General features: G+C 41.3%; 1 protein-coding gene across 1 annotated transcript in view; it reads left to right on the top strand.

The window, feature by feature from the left end:
• The first annotated feature begins 2,521 nt into the window (after window positions 1-2,521).
• GNAS (GNAS complex locus) overlaps window positions 2,522-19,153 on the top strand; it is a 316,026-nt gene continuing 299,394 nt past the window's right edge. Inside the window, 1 exon segment of the mRNA XM_043990078.1 lies at window positions 2,522-2,976. Within this exon segment, the coding sequence (XP_043846013.1) occupies window positions 2,706-2,976 (271 nt within the window). The 5' untranslated portion in view covers window positions 2,522-2,705.

Below are 19,153 nucleotides of genomic sequence, written 5' to 3'. Positions count from 1 at the left end.
TCCTCCCCAGGGTGCTGGGATGAGAGTTTAAGTAATGAAAGAGTGTGAGAACAGGGAGCCTTAGTCCTGCTTTCATTTGAAGCCAGGCTCTCTAGGAGGACTGAACCCACTCCAAAACACGTGCCTGGGTAGAGAACAGGGAGTGGTACAGTACCCAAGCCCCTGGGAGTCCAGTAGTAGTTCCTCAAGGTTAGACTAGTATATCGTCTCCTTTCTTCTTGCCTCCACATGGGCCATTTCCCAAGTCTAGAATGTACTGTTCCCTCCCCACCCCCACTTCTGTTTTCATTCAAGAATTAGCTTGACTACTACTTCCTCACATTCCTCAAATTACTTCTACTCTCCTTCTCTGTGTACATGTTGTATCATTCAATTAGAATGTGAAGGAAAGGGCTGTTGAGTTTTTCTTTATATCCCCAGCACCTAGTGTGGTGCCATTAATATTTTGGTAGGAAAGAGGGACCATATCTGTGATTTTATTATTAGGAAAAGGCAATTCCCTCTTTGCATGCATATTGGCACCTGCTCTATGACTTATCTTAGAGAGCTGCCTGGTGCAACCAGAGGTTAAATGACTTGCCCAGAGTCACAGAGACAGTATGTCCGATGTAGGACTTGGACCCAGGATTTGCTATGCCATGTTTTCTTTCTTCCATGACTGACTGTAGTAAGGCGCTTAATAAATATTTGTTGAATTTAATTAGTTCTGGATTTTTAATTAACTAGCTGTGTAACTTAGGGCCTTTGCTTTCCCTTTAGTAAAATGATCTATAAAGTTCCATCCAGCTCCAACATTCCATCAGTCTATTGAGGAAGTGAATTGCTCCTGCCCAGCTGAAAGAAGATTCAAGCTTCCATGACTGTTTATGGAAGAAGGCAATAAAAGGATCCTCCTCCCCTTCCCCTTCTCTGACCAATTTCTAATTCAAACCAAAGCTTCTCCACTCTGATTTCTGACATGAATTTCCATAAACGATGGCAGCTATGAAATGTTCAGGAATTGAGTTAGTCTAAGTCATGCAAGACAAGTAAAAGAGGTTGATGAAGACAGGAGGCATCCTTAAGAGATAACATTGATATTCATTGAAGGATAGGCAGGACTAAGGTGGAATGGGGACACCTTGAATGCAAAGAAGCAATAATTATTAGTTGTTCTCTTGGGGAAAGGATCTTCCTTCCATTAAAAAAAATTATCCTTTCTATGTCATCTCAACGTCAGATTATAAGCTTTTTGAGCTCGAGGACAGGACAGACTCTCACAGAATTATATAAATGTTTACTGGATTGCAATACAGTCTTAAAGTTCAGAAACCTAGACTATCCAATCGTTTAGGGGGATGTGAAAAGGTTTCTCAAAAAAAAAAAACCCAACAAAAAACAAAAAAACAAAACAAATAAAAACCCCAACTAAACCAGACAAGGACCTTGGCAAATTCCAGCTGCTTAAGGGAATAGTGATCTGGATCTCGGTACCATCTCTATTACACTTGCTGTGTAGATTTCACCTATTCAAATTTCTCTATGACTCAGTTTCCTTAGGAGAAAAATCAGGAAAGCACCTGCCCCTCCCTCCTTTGGGGGAGGGGCGGCGGGGAAGGTGGAAAAAGGGGCAGCAATGATTGGTTAAAATCAGCACTAAGGGAGGGGGGCACACGAAGGGGGCTCTTCAAGACTGTTCTTCCCCAAGGAGAAATCGATCACTGGCCCGGCCGGACTGCTTTGAATGTGGCCCTATAAATAATAGTTACAAAAAAACAAAAACAAAACCCTGGCAAGGCATAGGGGCCCCTAGCTCCCTAGTTAAATTTCATTATGGCCACGGATTTCATTATGGCCAGGCAGTGGCCTAGTCTGAGGGCACTGATTCCTTTGTCTTTTCCTTATTCCCAATGGAGGGGAAGGGATAGCCACCAGCCATGCGTGTGTATAGTATGAGATGCTTAAAAATTCAAAACTGTTAAATGTCATTTTCTCTGGGTAGCTAATGGCCCTGCGGGGAGGGCAAGGCCACCTGTAGGTCTCCGGCTTAAGGCTACTCAGCTTGCAGAGCCGCCGAGCCGAAGCCTCCCGGGGGCAGGGCTGGGTCGGACCAAAAAGAGGAGGTTTGGGAGGCTGCAGGCCTGGCCTGAGCTGCAGTCGCCGCCACTTCCCCACCCGTTCGGATGAAATACGGTAAACATGTCCTGATCACGTGGGGTGTGAAGTGGCTGTCGCTTTCTGGCTCCTGGGCTGGTGGAGAGAGAGGCGATCAATCCGGAAAGAGAGGCGTCAGAACCCCCTACGACGTCCACCCCCGCCCTGATCCCCCCTCTCTCCTCTGCAGTCTGCACTCTCCGCCAGAGAAGGGGCGGAACATCCTCAGGTCCCTCCGGCTCCCCGCCGATTACGAAGCCGGGGCAGACTGGGTAACCCAGGCAGAGCAGGCAGCACCCGGAGCTGAGCGCATGGACTCGTCTGGCCGGAGTGACCGGAGGGGGCGGGAGGGGGGCCGGGGGGCCGGGCGAGAGGGGAAGGGGAGGGGCGGGGAGCTAAGCCCGCAGCCTGCTCTCCCTGCCCGGGCGTGTGCTAGTGAGCAAGGGAACGAAAGGGCTAGGGAGAGAGTGTGTGTGTGGTGTGTGTGTGCACGCGCGGTGTGTGTGTCCTCCCGGGGAGTGTGCGCTCACTCGCTCGCTCGCGGGAGAGCCGCGCGTCCCTCTCCCAGAGCCATGGGGATGTGTTACAGCCTCCGAGCCCGGATCCTGGGCGCCCATCACCCCTCCATCTCCTACAGCGGCCGGGGCCCCGCAGTCGCGCTGGAAACTGGCGACCTCCCTGGGGGACAGCAGCCGGACTCGGGCGACCCTCAGTCGCGGAGCCGGCTGCGGGAGCTAGAGTTGGCCCGGCTGAAGGCAGAGAGGAAGCGAAGCAAAGGCATCGACAAGAGCCTGAAGGCAGAGAAGCGCGAATACAGGCAGACCCACCGGCTGCTGCTGCTGGGTGAGGCGACTGGCTTTGTCCAGGGGGCTCGGGGGCGCGGGGGTTACTGCCAGGGGCTCTCGGATCAGGAGGAGCAGTCAGGACTGCTAGGCGCTCGCCGGTCGAGCCAGGGATGGGGGCGGAGGGGAGAGCATGCCCAGTGCTGGGGGCCGCAAGTGCCAGTCCAGGCCCCTGACAGCCCTGAGACGATGTGTGTCTGGGTCCCCAAGCCCAGCCCCAAGAAGAGTGAGGAGGAGGGATACTGTGGCTTAGGGGGTGAGGGGCGTGGGGGAAGGAAGAAGACTGGCTTGTCTTGTGATTGGGGTAAGATTGAGAGGGAACCCTCACCCCAAGTGCTGTCGTGGGGCGGGGTCCTGATGGAGGCTGGGTTGAGGCAGCCCGCGCTCAGAGCAGTGTCCAAGGAGGGGGTGGGGCGGGGGATGTGGCGGGGGGTGGTGGTGGTGGAAAGAGATGGGTGGGGGCGGGGGATAGGGCGGAGATCTTTCGGCCCCAGCTGGGGCAGAGCGTTACAATGAGCCCCAGTGTTGGAAATAGCCGGTCGAGATGGGCTGAGCCCGGAAGGACGGGGTTGGGGTGGCGGGGGGGAGGTTTGAAGGATGTGTGGATGTTTGGGGGCTGGGAGCGAAGATGTTAGGGGCAGTTGCTGGGTTGGCCCCTGAGGAGCGGCGTTGGCCGGGTGGAGGTTTGGGGTAGCATCAGTGAATGAAAACCCGTCGCCTGTTTGACATCGAGTGGTGGTGGAAAACCTAGAGTGTGTCCTTTCCCGCACCCATGGGGCCCCAGACTGATGTGGGCCGGGAGCTGAGGGTACAGAGAGAACCACCCACATACCAGCCAAATCACCCAGCTAAGGAAATGGGGCCTCGGGTTGTTCGCTTACTAGAAGCAGACTTTTCAATCATTTTTCTATCCCATGCAAAACTTTCAGTCTCCACTTCACATTCTTTGCACTGGATCCCAAGCGCACCGCAGCTGGAAGCTTTAAAGTCAAGGGGTATTAAGTGTCAGGACTTCTCATCCTGGTTGCCAAGGCTTGCAAAGAGAGCGGGTTTTGGCCTGGGTATCGGACAGGAAAAAAAGGCAGTATGCCCAACAACATACTCCCTTGCCTCTATCTTCCATTTCTCCTTTGTTCCTTTGCCTCTCGCCGCTATCCCCATCTTCTTGCAAATGCCCAGGTAGCTTGGTTGCTTGGTTTAAATGCTTAACATCGTTCTGAGTCAGACGAAGGCAGCAGATTCTCTAGACTCCCAACTCTGCAGCCTGATTTAAGTGGGAGGGTTGGGGGGGGGGCGGCGGCTAGGAGGAGGTTGCCGTGCCAGGCTGTTATATCAGGCGCTAAATAACTCCACCACTACTTATGGCATTTCAGTAGAAACCACAGAACTAGATTCCTTGTGATTCTGTGATTCTAAATAGGTGGGAGTGGCCCTACATCTGTTAGTGCTTTTAAAATACTGGACAGCTTCTTTAGTTTACTGTGTATGTAGAGCTAAAGGATGGATGGTCTTGTGACCCAGGAATGCCAGTGGATAGACTGTATTTTTCCACATACATTTTATTAAAATTGTTGTATAGATTCTCAGACATTCTGTTTCCTTCCCACCCCCACCCTCTTGGGGGGTGGTTTTTCATTTTTAGAATAAAATGTAATGATAGGGGGATTTGAGGAAGTAATTTAATCAAACCGTGTGAAATTGGATCTTGTTCCTGGAGTGTATCTCAGTAGTGTGACTATGTATGTGACTTGTGGTATATGTAAAACATATGAATTACAGCATATGAGGTGTACTTTCCAAGTGGTTTGGGAAAAGGACAAAGGACAGCAAAGGTAAAACCTGCATTGGCCTCCAGAAGGAGCTTCCTATTCATTATGAACTGGAGACTCTCAAAATTGTCCATAATGAATGATATTTTCCCTTAAAAATCCAGGTCTCAGGCTAGAAAGGCTCCCTTTCTTCCCTATCTCTCTCACTTCTGCTCTTATTTTAAATCTAACCATCCAGATTTATGACTGTGTTATAACAACTTTTACTTCAGAAATAAGCAATTCTGACATGAAAATTTCTGAAGTGAAGTGAAACAACGCCATCTTAGTTCCTATATTCCTATTCTGTAAGAATTCCCAAGGGTTTGCTCTCCCAATTCCAATGATCACTCTTCTACATCACACTTTGTTGTTGTTTAGTGGTGTTGTGACTCCATTTGGGGTTTTTTTGGCAAAGAAACGAGAGTAGTTTCCTTCTCCATCTCATTTTACAGATGAGGAAACTGAGGCAAACAGGGCTAAGTGACTTACCCAGGGTCATATAGCTAGTAAGTATCTAAGGTCATATTTGAACTCAGGTCTTCCTACCTCCCGGCCCTGCACTCTATCCACTGTGTTACCTAGCTGCACTTGCTACACCACACTACCTCTCTACTATATATTATGGCTCTTCTATATAAAATTATCAACAATGCACTATATGCTGTAATGATAGTTTTGCTATGCTGTGGATCACAGCATATCAAGGTGTAGTAACATTATTTACTATGAAGGGCAATAACAATGTATTGTGGTATATTAGGAAATAGACTTTCATACGGAATGAGGTATGTCTGAAACTCCACTGAGCCAGCGGACCCTGAAAAATGATACCATTCTAATCACCATTTTTCAAACAGCAGCTGTTTCCATGTGCATGGAATTTCAATATTCAGAGCAGAGTTCAGGGAGGCAACAGGGGTGTAATGTGAAGAACACTGTGGACTGAGAGGGAGGAAACCGAGGCTCTAATCCTTATTCTTCCACTAACTAGCTGTACAACCTGTCTGGGTCTTATTTTCCTAATCTGGAGAGTAACAGGGTTAGATTGGCCCTCTAAGATTATTTCTATTTTGGATATTCTGTCTCTGTGGTTTAAAGTATTTTTCCAGTGCTGTCATTCTATGTTCTAAAGTCCCTTCCAACCCTATGGTTCTATGACAATTCTGCAGCCTGTTAGGGAAAGCAAAGGCATGTCACTTGCCCAAACCAGAATTTTACACCAGAGGTGTCAAACATGGCTCGGAGGGCATGTGGCCTACCACACTCAGAAATACCACCTGAACCAGATTAAATGTAATTGAGAAATATTTAGCAAAATATATAAAATTACAACACAAAACAGATAATGTTAATTTGTGGTTTTCTAAGTCAATATGTAGCCCTCAGGGAGCCATTTCTCTTTGAGTTTTACACCAAAAAACTAGGTTAAGATGAAACTCTCGAAGTTCACACACACACACACACACACACACACACACACACACGCACACCCTTTCCCTTGTAAAAAGAAATTAACTTAATAAAGAAATTTTCATAGAGAAAATGAATTTTCATAGAGTATGAGTGCTAGTTTTGCTATTAATTCGGGCAAATGAAAGTATGTCATTATGGTCTAGTGTGTCCTCAGACTTTTTTGTAGCTGTGGAAACTTTTGCTTCATTTTCAAAATTTTTATTGATGTCTCATTTTTATATCATCTTCACTTCTAAATATATCCCTCCCTTCATCCCTACCAAGAATGCTGTTCCGTGTAACAAAGAATAAAAAAGCAAGATGGGGAGGGAAGAGCAGTTCAGCAAAACTAACCAGTACATCATCTGAGGCTAACAGTATATCCAGTGGAATTCTTTCCTTTTGGACAAACCTTCAGGAAAATATTTGTAGTCAAATCTTGTAAAATTATATTGTTAAATAGCCAGTAATAACAGTGATTGACAGCATAATGGAGAAGAGTGCTAGCCTTGGATAGATCTGAGTTCAAGGCCTGTCTCTGACGCATGGTAACTGCATGCCTACAAGCAAATAACCTTAACTATAGAGGCAGTTTAGGGGGCATAGAGGATGGAGCAGTGGACTTAGATTCAGGAGACCTGAGTTCAATCTCACTTACTGGCTGTGTGATCCTGGGCAAGTCACTTAACCTCTGTTTGTCTTAGTTTCCTCACTGGCAAAATACTGATAATAATGGCACCTACCTCCCAAAGCCATTGTAAAGATCAAATGACATTTGTAAAGTGCCTTGCCAGCCTTAAAGTGCTGTATAAATGCTAACTATTATTAACTTCTTAGTGCAAGTGGCTTCTCTATAAAACTAGAATTTACAGTTGCTAATTGGCATTAGTGCAAGGAGTCTCCACCTGGCTGTTTTCTATGAAATTACTGGTCCAGCCAAAAAAAAAAGTAAATATGCTACTGTCAATACACAAATTTTTTAAAGCATCTCATGTTCCAGGCCCTATGCTAGATCCCGGAGCTACAAAGCTAAAAACGAAACAGTCTTTCTCCTTGAGGAGCTTATGTTCTATAGGTATAGGTATAGGTATAGGTATAGGTATAGGTATAGGTATAGGTATAGGTATAGGCATAGGTATAGGTATAGGTATAGGCATAGGCTTAGGCATAGGCATAGACATAGGTATAGGTATAGGCATAGGCATAGGCATAGGCATAGGCATAGGCATAGGCATAGGTATAGGTATAGGTATAGGTATAGGACCCCCCCCCCATGCACACACACAATAAATTCCCAGGTAATTTCAAAGGACAGGAAAGACACTAACAGCTAAATTGCTAATCTCTTTTGGCAGTCTGGTGAAACATCTGGCCCTCTTCTCAGAATAATGCTTTTTTAAAATTCATAATCGAAGGAAATGCTAAATTTCAGTTAGAGGTTAGTGAAAATAAAGATGTAATTTTTTCCCCATCCATGTTCATTAACCCTAGGGATTCTGTAGGCCCAAATCTGAGAACCCCTGAGCTAGAAGGATCAGGAAAGGCCTGGCAAATTGAGCTTTGAAAGAAGCTAGGGATTGTAGGAGACTGAAGTGAGCAAGGAGTCCATTCTAGCCTTTGCAAAGACATTGAGAGATGTGGTGAGGTCGTGTGTATTGTCAAGGATAAAAAAAAAGTCATTTTAGTGGGACCATAGAGAACATAAAGGATGATTTAAAATCCTTTTGTATTTTAGATAAATTTTATTTTTAACCTAACAGAATTACAATTAACTAAATAAAAATGATGTGATTATTTGCTATAACCTTTATAATTAGATACAACATGGGATATCATTCAACCAATAGTTAATTAATAAACATTCATTAAACACCTGTTATGTGCCAGGCACTATACTAAGAACTGGATAAACTAATTAGGCTTGCAAGATATAATAATTTTCACTTTCCCCTTTTATAAGCAACTATTTTTAGGCAGCTATTTAAATTTATGATGATTTCTTCATAAAAATTAGAGATTTAAAAAATTGGTAATATTGATTTACGTGCATCAACAATCAATATAAATTGGAGATAGCTATTTTCACATCTGCATTTGTTTTCTGTATTGGGGTTTTGGTAGTTATACTTTGTGGATATTTATTTCATTCTCATAGTCTTGGTTATTAAAGAAGCCTTTGTGATCGACTTTTTGATGTCTTATCTCTGCAGATTTTTGTAATTTACCTATTTGTCCATGGAATCATCAAATCTCAGACTGCAGAACATTCAGAGCTCATTTAGTCCAATACATACTAGATCGAGAATCACCTCAGACATCCCTAACAAGTCAGACGTTTAGGGATGGGGAACTCAGCATTCTTCCCAACCCCAATGGCAACTCAGTCTCTTTTTGAGTGGTTCTAATTGTTAGTAAGTTTATCTTCATATTGAACCAAAGTCTGCTTTTCTTCAGCTTGCACTCAGTGCCCTTACATCTTCTCTCTGTGGCTGAGCAAAAGAATTCAGATCGGTCTTTCACATTAACGGCTCTTCAGATACTTGAAGATAATTATCAGTCTCTAATTCTTTCAGCTGGTATTCTGATAGAGTGGTTTACTGTTTCCTTCTTGTTCAACATCCTTTGGATGTTATTGAGTTTGTTAAGGTCTTCTTTAAAAAGTATTTCATAGAATTAAACACAATGCTTTAGAAGGGATCAACCATAGCCATGTGCCTGATATCCATATTCCTGATGTCCTCTGCAATAGGGCCCATGCTATGGAAGATACCAGGGAAAATATGGTAAGATTGGAGACTGGCTGCACCATAGAACTATAGTACCAGTGTAAGAACCTTCTGTCTTTAGACTGATCCTGAGGTTTCTCAGCTTGAAATTATTTAATTTAATTATTATATTCTTTGGACAAGGTTTTGCTATACCTGTTGTGTCTCCTTCCCAAGTTGCTGATTAGGGGGTTGGTAATTAGGGCTTGACCAGCTGTTTGAAAAAAAAAGTTAAGATATGGAATAATGGGTTACCCCCATACTTCCATTACTTTTTGAGAGAATGCAATTGCAATCACATAAAAGGCTTCAAGAAATCTTGAAGTGTGACTGTCACTTGTCTGGCTGTGGATACGATGCTTCTATTAATGCAGTGTGAGGTTAGAACGTGCCATATCCATATTGAGCTTGCACTTCACTAGGACCTCCAGTTTTTTTTTCATTTGCTTTGTTGTATGGCCACGTCTCCTCATCTTCCAGTTGTATAATTGTTGTTTTTAATCTGTGTCAGACTTTGTATTTATCCCTATAACATTTCTTCTGATTGGATCCTGTATATTTTTATAGCTCATTGGTATTTATGGATTTTAGTTCTGTCACCCAAAGTATTAGCTACCTCCCCCAGATAAGCATACCACTGAATCCCTCTTACTCATGTCACTCCTTCAGATACTTGAAGACAGTTCTCTTCTCCCTTTATCCAAATCACTGGTAGAAAATGGTGAATGGAATAAAGGCAGAGAGATCCCTGTGACTCTCCACTAGAAACTGCCCTCGAGGTTCTCTTCTGTCCATTAAATACTAATCTCTGGCTTCAGTCTTTCAAACAGTTCTGAATCTAATTGTACTATCATCCAGCCCAAATCTCTCTAACTTGCTCACAAGGTTATTGTGAGGAGCTTCGTTAGATTTGTTGCAGATGTCCAGCCATGGTGTCATAGAATGAGATCTAGAAGGGAACTCATTTTGACCTCATTTTACAAATGAAGAAACTGTGGCCCAGAGAGGCTAAAGGGTTTGCCCAAGTTCACAAGGGTGTTAAGTGGAAGAACCGGGATTCACACTCAGGTTCTCTGAGGACAAAGCCAGGATTCTTTCCACTTTACCATTCCATATACTGATTTTGCTTGACATTAGGGGAAAATGCTCCAAAAAAGTATACAAGATATCTGTAGTTTAAAAAGTGTCTCCCAAGAGCATAAATTGTTACCCTTCCATTTAAAATACATTATATTAAGATAGACCAATAATAGACTCATTTGATCATATATCTTGTGAAGTTAATGATTTTAAGCCACAACTATGTGCCAGGTACTGTGCTAAATGATTTGCAAATGTTATCTCATTAGATCTCCCCAACAACCTTGTGAGTAGATGATATTGGTATCTTCATTTTACAATTGAGGAAACAGACAGACAGAGGTTAAGTGACTTGCTTTGGTATTAAGTGTCTGAGGCTATATTTGAATTCGGGTCTTCCTCACTCCAGACCCAGCATTCTATCTATTGTACCACCTGCTTACATATCATTACTCTGAGGAGGCTGAAAAAGACTTGCATTTAGCTGATGAGTATTTTGTGTACCCCATTAGCCAATAGCACCATTGCCAGCCTCAAATAATACAGCATGCCCATCAAAATAGTAATACCTTTTATGCTAAAACATGGTCAGAGGACATTTCAAAATCCTCTGCCCAACTTTCAAGGTAAACACTAGGCTTGGATCAGTGGTTACTGCTTAATTGGTCAGAGAGAAAGGGGAAACAACTCAATTGCTGTATTTAAAATTTAATCATTTACCTTCAAAGCTCAATTTTCAACAACAACAACAAAAAGTCATTCGTAGATTCCTGTGGCCAAGAAAGAGACATTGAAGAGTCTTCACTTTGTATACAGGCTGATGTAGTGAAAGGAAAGTCTGATTGGCATCAGCAAGCTTAGGTTTAAGTCCTGGGAGTACTTGCCTCCTGGTGATTATCTCCAATTTATCTTGTATATTTCTTGTTTATCCGTAATTGCTTGCTTGTCTTCTTCCCTGATAGACAGTGAGCTTCTTGGGAGCAAGGACTATTTTTTTCCCCTTTCTTTGTATCTCCAGCACTTAGAACAGTGTCTGGCACATGATAGGTACTTGTTGAATGACTCACTGACTGACTGACCCTTCACATGTCACAACTTTTTGAGCCTTAGTTTCATTTTCTTTAGCATAGGGATAATCATATTGGTACTGGCTTCCTCACAGGGATGTTGTGAGCAAAAATCTTTGTCAACTATACTGTGCTGCATAAATGTCAGTCCCTTTTCATCTAGTCAGTTTGCACTGACTTTGCAAATTCATGGATTTCTGTTTTTGTTTTTTTCCCAGAGATGAGATGATTTACCCAAGATTACACAGTTAATAAGTGTCAGAGACTTGACAAGAACTCATCTATTGACTGAGTACTATGCTTTCTCCTGATGTCAGCAAAAGCATAAACACATTTTAATCATAAAGGGTGCCATTAAGATAACAGCAAAGTTCTTAAGAGGAAAAGAGAAACTGGCCAGATGATGAATGGTTAATCGTGGGATCTTCCTGCATCATTTCAAAGTATTACCCTCAGTTCAGTTCTACAAATATTAAGTGCCAAGTATAGGGAGGCAATGAAGAAGAAACTGAACCAGTTTTGGAATTAAAGAATGTCAGTTCAAATACTGGTTCTGACACTTACTACCTGTGATCCTGGATAAGTCACTTAATCCCTGTGGACCCACCTTCCTTATCTATACAATGAGGATTTTGTACTATATGTATGTAGCTGCCAAGGTCTCTTCCAACTCTAAATTTATGCTTATGCATGGGTAAAGAGTGTGAAGGGGATGTAGAGATGAAGAAGGCCTGATTTTGCTCTGTTAAGCAGGTTACTTATTACATTAAGGTCTTTTTAAAGTCCACTATTTCATATTATATTTCACTATTTCTAATGACAAGAGCACTGGATTTGAGTCAGGGATCCAGTTTTCAAGTCCTAATCATGACACAAACTTGATGTTCGAACTTGATGAGTAAATGACTTCCCCTCGTTGGACCTAATTTTCTTTACCTTTAAAAATCTAGGAGTCACCTAGGTCACCTGTTAGGTCCCTTTGAACTCTAACATGGTCCTAAGTGGTAAGGGAAATTTAATCCCACACTCTTTCTTTTACCCTTGGTAAACATGTACTCTCCTCACTACTCAACTTTCTTCAACTTCCTATCTCCCTATGTTCCTAATGAATCGTGAAATTAACATACCATTTGTTTATTTCCTTGTTTGAATTCCAGCATCACTGATGATATCAGCACAACCCCTGGCCCAGTGTTAGACTGCCTCTTCTGGCTCCTTTCCAAAAGGGCATAAAACACCCCTGAAGTTAGTTATAACATATGATATGGTGCTGGTCATTAGGGTCTCTGGAGTTGCTATTGGGCTGTAGCCAAAGGGGTTACTGCCATTATTATTTCTTATTAAATTTTCATCACACGACTGTTTCCTGGTTCTCTTCCTATATTTCTGACTCCTTTTCAGTCTCCTTTTCTGGAACATTATCCTTGTCCCTCTCCCATGGTGAGGGCACTATGCATGGGTACACCTCCAGGTCTCTTCCCTAAGCCTTCTTCTCTTTTCTCTCGAACTCTCAATGTAGGTGATCTCACAAGGTTCCATTAACTATTATTACCTTTATGCATATGACTACCTGGCCTAGCTCTAGTCTTTTACCTGAACTCCAAGCCCATATGATCAAATTTCTATTATCTGCAACTAGATATCATGAAGGCAACTCAAATGAAACATGCCCAGAATAGAACTTAGTATCTTTCCCCCAAAAGTCTCCCATCTTCCTAACTTCTCGATTTTTTGTTGAGGGTGCCACCATTGTTTCAGATACCTTGATTAGAAACCCCAGCATCATCCTTGACTCTTCACCTTCCCTTGTCCCCTCATATCTAATCAGTCACCAAGTTTTATTGATGTTACCTCCACATTATATCTTTTGGCCATTCTCTCTCAACTTACATGGCCACCAATCTAGATGAAGCTTTATCACCTCTCATCTGGACTTGTAATAGCCTCTTTCATGGATTCCTTGCCTCCATGGATTCATCCTCTACACCAGGGCTTCTTAAACTTTTTCCACTAGTGACGTCTTTTTGTCTGAGAAATTTTTACATGACCTCGGGTATATAGGTATATAAAAATAAGTGTACATAAACTTTTATTGTTGTCAAATTTTAAGCGATTCCCCACATTCAGTTTCATGACCCCATATGGGGTTGTGACCCACAGTTTAAGAAGCTTTGTTCTACACAATAATAATTTGACATTCTAAAATCACTGGAATGTACTACACCATCACCCATTCCTAAGAGAATCTTTGGCTTTCTTCAAGAAGTAACTCAAATGCTGCCTTCTAGGAAGCTTGTCCTGATCCCCATAGTTGCAAGTCTCTCTCTCTTCTTTGGAAGTTACTTGGTACATTTGTCTCTTTAAATGCCTGTGTACACATAGGATCTGAGTTCAGATCTCACCTCTGACCCTTACTGCCTGTGTAACCTTGGGCAAATATTTAATTTCCCTTGGTTACTTGGGTTCCTCACCTATATAAAGTTAAAGGTGTTAGAGTAGCTCTCTTCCAACTCTAACCTTATGTTTTTGTGTTCCTACATTCTTAGGTTGTTTTCTCCTAATAGAATGTAAGATCCTTGAGGGCAGAGACTTATATTTTTGTCTTGTATACCTAATGCCTAACACAGTGTCTAATACACAGGAGGCATTTAGTAAATGCTTATTGTTTAATTGAATACTGACTGAATCAGACCTGACAGAAAGATTTGATTGGTCTTATTCACCACATCCTGTTCATATGGCCTGAATGATGGTAAAACAGCAATCCTAATCAATCCAAATCTAAGATGCTTAATTTGGATTTAGAAAGATCTCTCTATGACCACGAGCAAGCCTCATCAAATCTCTGAGCTTCAGTTTTCTCATTGATAAAATGGCGATAATAATTCCTACTCTATCAAGGTTGTTGTAAGACTCAAATAAGATAATGTTTATAAGATGCTTTGAGGACTTAAAAGCACTACATAAATGTCAGTTATTATTATATTGCTAAGTTTCTTGGAGTTAAACAAACATAATCATTTTGTTCAGATCCAACCCCATATCATGTTGTCTTCCATCTCAGACCTTATTTAGATAGATGATTATGTTTCTTTCCAAGGAAAATAGAAAAAAGCACTCAACAGTTCTAGGGAATTTATTATTTTGTGGCTCCATACGAGAAGTCAATAACTGAAATGGAGCCTTAGTGAAAATGGAAGTCAGAATGGCATGAGGCCATATATCTGAAAATGCCAATTGTGTGGAGGCTAGTAAAGTTGAAAGTTGGTTGAGGGATTTTAGAAGGATCAACCAAAGGAGCATCATTCTGTCCTCAATTTCATTTTCCTCTCAAGGCTCCAGAAAATTGGTTGCTTTTCTTTGCAGGGGGAGGTTACTTTTATTTTAAAAAAAAATCTATTTATTATTTATTTATTTATTTATTTTGTATGGCACTTTTGTTTCTGAAGATATATTCTCTCCCTTATCCAGTGAGCTATTTCTTGTTGTCAGTCAGTCAACAATCATCTTATTAAATGCTTACTGTGTACGAAGGGCAGCTAGGTGGCATGGTGGATGAAGTACTGGGCCTAGAGTCAGGAAGGCTTATCTTCCTGCGTTCCAATCTGGTCTTAGCCACCTATTAACTGTGTGACCCTGGACAAGTCACTTGACCCTGTTTGTCTCAATTTCCTCATCTGTAAAATGAACTGGAGAAGGAAATGGCAAACCACTCTAGTATCTTTGCCAAGAAAACCCCAAATGGAGTCATGTAGAGTAGGACATGACTGAAAAATGCCTGAACAACAACCACAACAACAGCAACAGCAACATTACCAGGCCCTGTGCCAAGCACTGTAGATACGAAGAAAGAACAAGATAGTCTCTGCCCTCTGGGAGCTCACATTCTAATGGAGGAGAAGCAGATATACAGAGTAGATGAAACATAATCTCAGAAGACAAGACACCAGCTGCTGAGGGGACTGGGAATAATCTCCTTTGGAAGGTGGGATATGAGCTGAGTCTTGTAGGAAGCCTGAGAAACTAAGGATAAAAGAGGGTGGAGGGGGGTGGGGGAAGCACAGTTTAACGAACTGATGGACACATCAGCCAGCTCTGACAGTGTGCAGTGTTTCACAGCCATGGCTCCCCACCTCTCTCCAAGGAAGGGAGGCAGGTACACTATTTCATCTCTTCTCTGGGACTAAGCTCCTGTATGGTGTGGCAATTACAAAGCATTCACTTTCATTTTTGTTATTGTTGTTTCCATTTACATTGGCGGAGTCATTGGGTATGTAGTTTTTCTGGTTCTGATTACTTCACTCTTTGTCACTACACGTAAGTCTTCTGGGGGTAATTTTTCAATAATTTTCTTAAGTAGTTTCAAAAGCACATTTCCTATGACAAGTTCCCACTTAGAAAATTGAAATGAGCTCTTACTGGGCCTGGGGATTTACATGTTCCCAGCAGTGCATGAAACAAGCAGAATTTCATTTTATCTTTTCCTACTTGGGCTTGGCCATTTCTAGTAAGCATTAGATGCAGAGTATTAATAGGATTCTGACTGATCACTTTAAGCCACCTGTAGCCTGTCCTTCAGTGCTAAACCAGCCTTGGATTGGTTCATTCCTATTATGACGCACCAGCCATCTCTGAAACTGACATCAAATCAGCATTGAAGACACATTGTAGACAGCTTTATAAAATACGTTTAACACAGTGATCTGTAAAGGATACATTCTCCTTTACACAGTCTTTCTCATGAAAAATCTGTTTTATCTTTCGTATTTATTGATATAAATTTGATTTCATTTTGTTTTGTCAAGTTAAAACATGCATACTACCTTTGAAGAGCTCCTTTAATCTGAGATTGCAGATGCTAAATTAGAGAAAAGAAATAAGAAACCTAACACAGTGAGGAAAGCCCAGGCTTTAGAGTCAAAGAACCAGGATTCAAATCTCACTTTGTACACTTACTACCTTTGTCGCCTTGCTCAAGTGCTTTAACCTCCCTGGGCTTCAGTTTCTTCATTAGCAAAATGAAAGGGTTGGACTATATTGCTTCTGAGGTCCCTTCCAGCTCTTGTTTTATAATCTATAAGATTCAGCTTTAAAGAACAGTTTTTATTACAAACTTAAGATCCATCCCCACCCAGAAGAAAAATAAACACTCCCCCAAGAAATAAAATCACAAATAAAACTATAAGTTCTAAACTATTTACAGTTGGGTAAAAAGAAAGTATAATATTTTATATTCTTATATATTATAATATTCTTAGTATTATTTTACCTGCATCTGTATCCCAGTCCAATTCTTTTTCACCTGCATTTTCATTAATTTTGCTATTATTCCTTTTTTTTTTGTACAGTGCATAGTATGTTCTGATTCTCCTTTCTTTACCCTGCATCACTTCACGTGTCATAATATTCCACTTGAAAGAATAATTTTCTCTTCATATCTGGTTAACTTAGATCAGACAGAGCAGTAAAGAAGAGACATCTTCATGGGCAAGAAGAGTCTGGGTTGTTAGCAAGAAATCCTACCAAGGAAGTTGCATTCATGGTATATAGTATGCTAGAGAGAAACGAAATTGATGTAGACTTTCTGTCCTTTTCTTGAAAATGTGTCACATATTGTATGTTACCTCCAGGTTACATTCCTTTAGTCCTCCTCTAACCCTTCCATTTTCTAGATCCTTTAAGTCAGTACTGAACAACCTTGGTTAAGCTATGTGATCAAGCTGGGGATTATACTATGGTTTTTACATATGTCCAAGGAATAGATGAATGAATAAAAACCATTTCTTAAGTGGCTACTCTGTGACAGGCTCTATACTAAGCAGTGGGGATACAAATAGCAAATTGAGACAGTCCCTGAATTAAAGGAGCTCACTTTCTAATGGGAGAGATAAGACAAAGAAGAATGGTGGCCAAAGAAATGTGTTTTGGTCTGAGAAGTCACTGGGCTTTGAGTGGAACAGGCCATTAATATAACCTTTCCAGAAACAGTAATAGTGTGGATTTAATGTATTTCTCAGAGCAAGAGGGCTAGTGTGAAGAAGCATGGGAAGTTCAGAGCTGAGTGACTTAACACTTTCTGGGACATTGAAACAGTGGAAGGGTGGAAGATAGCCAGGGAAAGGCCACATTATCCCAGGGAGTTCCAAGGACTCAACAACTACTAAAAGATCCAAAGTACAAGCCTACTAGGAAAGAAGGGAGCATATACTATGGAAAGATAGCTTGACAGCAGGGCAAAGTAGCCAGCTGGTCCATGCATTAATTATTTTTCATCATAAAATCTGATATAAATGTTTCCTGTGGTCTCTTTCCTATTGAGCTACAGGATATTTGAACCACAGAACATCACCCAGGGCATGATAAAAATACTAGCCATTGTACTTAATATACACAATGTCTTAACCTAATGATAGAACAATGCTTTCTATCCTAGCATCACTGAGGCCTTACTTTAGAGCTGTGTGGTTTCATCCATGTGGATAATCCCTCCATCAGGGCAGATCATAGCCCTTCTAGACCTTAGTAGACATGATTTCTCTCCATTGCCAGACCTGTATGTGAAGCTCATCTGGCTTAGTAGGGACTTACTAGAGCATGTACTTTTCTGCCTTAGCCTGGGAAAAACCAAGGTTACCAATATGCTATAATGCTCCTTGAGAGCAGAGATTGTTTCATTTTTTTGTATTTGAATGTCCAGCACTTAGCATAGTTACTGGAATGTAGTAGGTGCTTAATGTGTCCCTGCAATTGAAAGTTGTCCTTATTAACTCAAATACATCACAATTGTTATACATAAAAGAAATCTGCATTTTTCAGAAACTCTAAGATCTACATTTTGTATTTATTGACCCATATATTTATTTCTTATTACATTTTGTATATAGTAGTTCTGTCATTTATGAATAATAAAAACAAAAAAATCCCTCTAATATCATCAACATATCTGATTACCAAGTCAGTGTTCCAACTGGGTTTCATGAAAGTAATGTACTGTTTTTGTAGTTGAGACTTGAGTTTGAATCCTAACTCTGACATTTCATTTCATCTCTCTTAGCCTCAGTTCCTCAACTGTAAAATGGATTTAATGGTGTTCATATTGCCTACCTCATAAGGTTGTTTTGAGGAAAATACTTAGTAAATCCTGAAGTACTATGAAAATGTATGCTATTGTGATTATAGTTTAGCGCACTCTTTCTCTCTCTCTCTTTCTCTCTCTGTCATCCTACCCAAGGTGAGTCACTTCCCCTCTCTAGACCTCAGTTTCTTCATCCATAATATAAGAGGTTTGGACTAGAAGTGATCTAAATTTCCTTCCAGTTCTAATAATTCATAAATAACTGCCTAAAATTCTTTTTAGCTCTAAATCCCATTATTTTATGATTGTGGTGATATTTGAGGTGATTGGGTTTTGTGGGAGGAGATTGTCTGATTCATACTTTATTCTAAGCTGTTAGGCACATCATGTCAAACTAATGTGTGCTTTGTTTATATGACAAATTAAATCCTCTAACGAATTAACAATCAAAAACCACACATTTCTAGCCCAAATTTTACCAACTTCAGGTCTCCATTGTTCTTTTTGGTTCCCATTCAGACAGGGATGCCTCATTTTTTCAGTGTCATATTTAGCCTCATTTCTTCTTTTGCTAGTGCATTGTTTGTCACCAGACTTGGGCCACAGTGGAGACAAAATAATGTGTCTCTGATTCTTTGAGATATGATGATATGTGGGTTGAACTTAGAAGAGGAGGGGCTTAATTTCAAGTTTTTTGATTGATACTTTTGGTTTGTAATAAAAAGCATCCAGTAGGTTATTGCAGCATAAGGAACCCCAGGAATAGAAATTTGACCTGGGGTTCTATCAAGAGATGGAAAGAGGGATATTGCATCAATCTATCTTTGACTTGTACACTAGTGAGTTGATACTTCTATTTTGCAGAATGCATATAGTGCCCACTCCAAAATTTTAATACTCAGTTCCCATTCTTAATATAGGTGTTTAG

The sequence above is a fragment of the Dromiciops gliroides genome, chromosome 2, assembly GCF_019393635.1.
Source record: "Dromiciops gliroides isolate mDroGli1 chromosome 2, mDroGli1.pri, whole genome shotgun sequence".
NCBI classification, from domain to species: Eukaryota; Metazoa; Chordata; class Mammalia; order Microbiotheria; family Microbiotheriidae; genus Dromiciops; species Dromiciops gliroides.
Note: the sequence above shows the minus strand (reverse complement) of the source record. Positions and strands in the feature narration are given on the sequence as shown.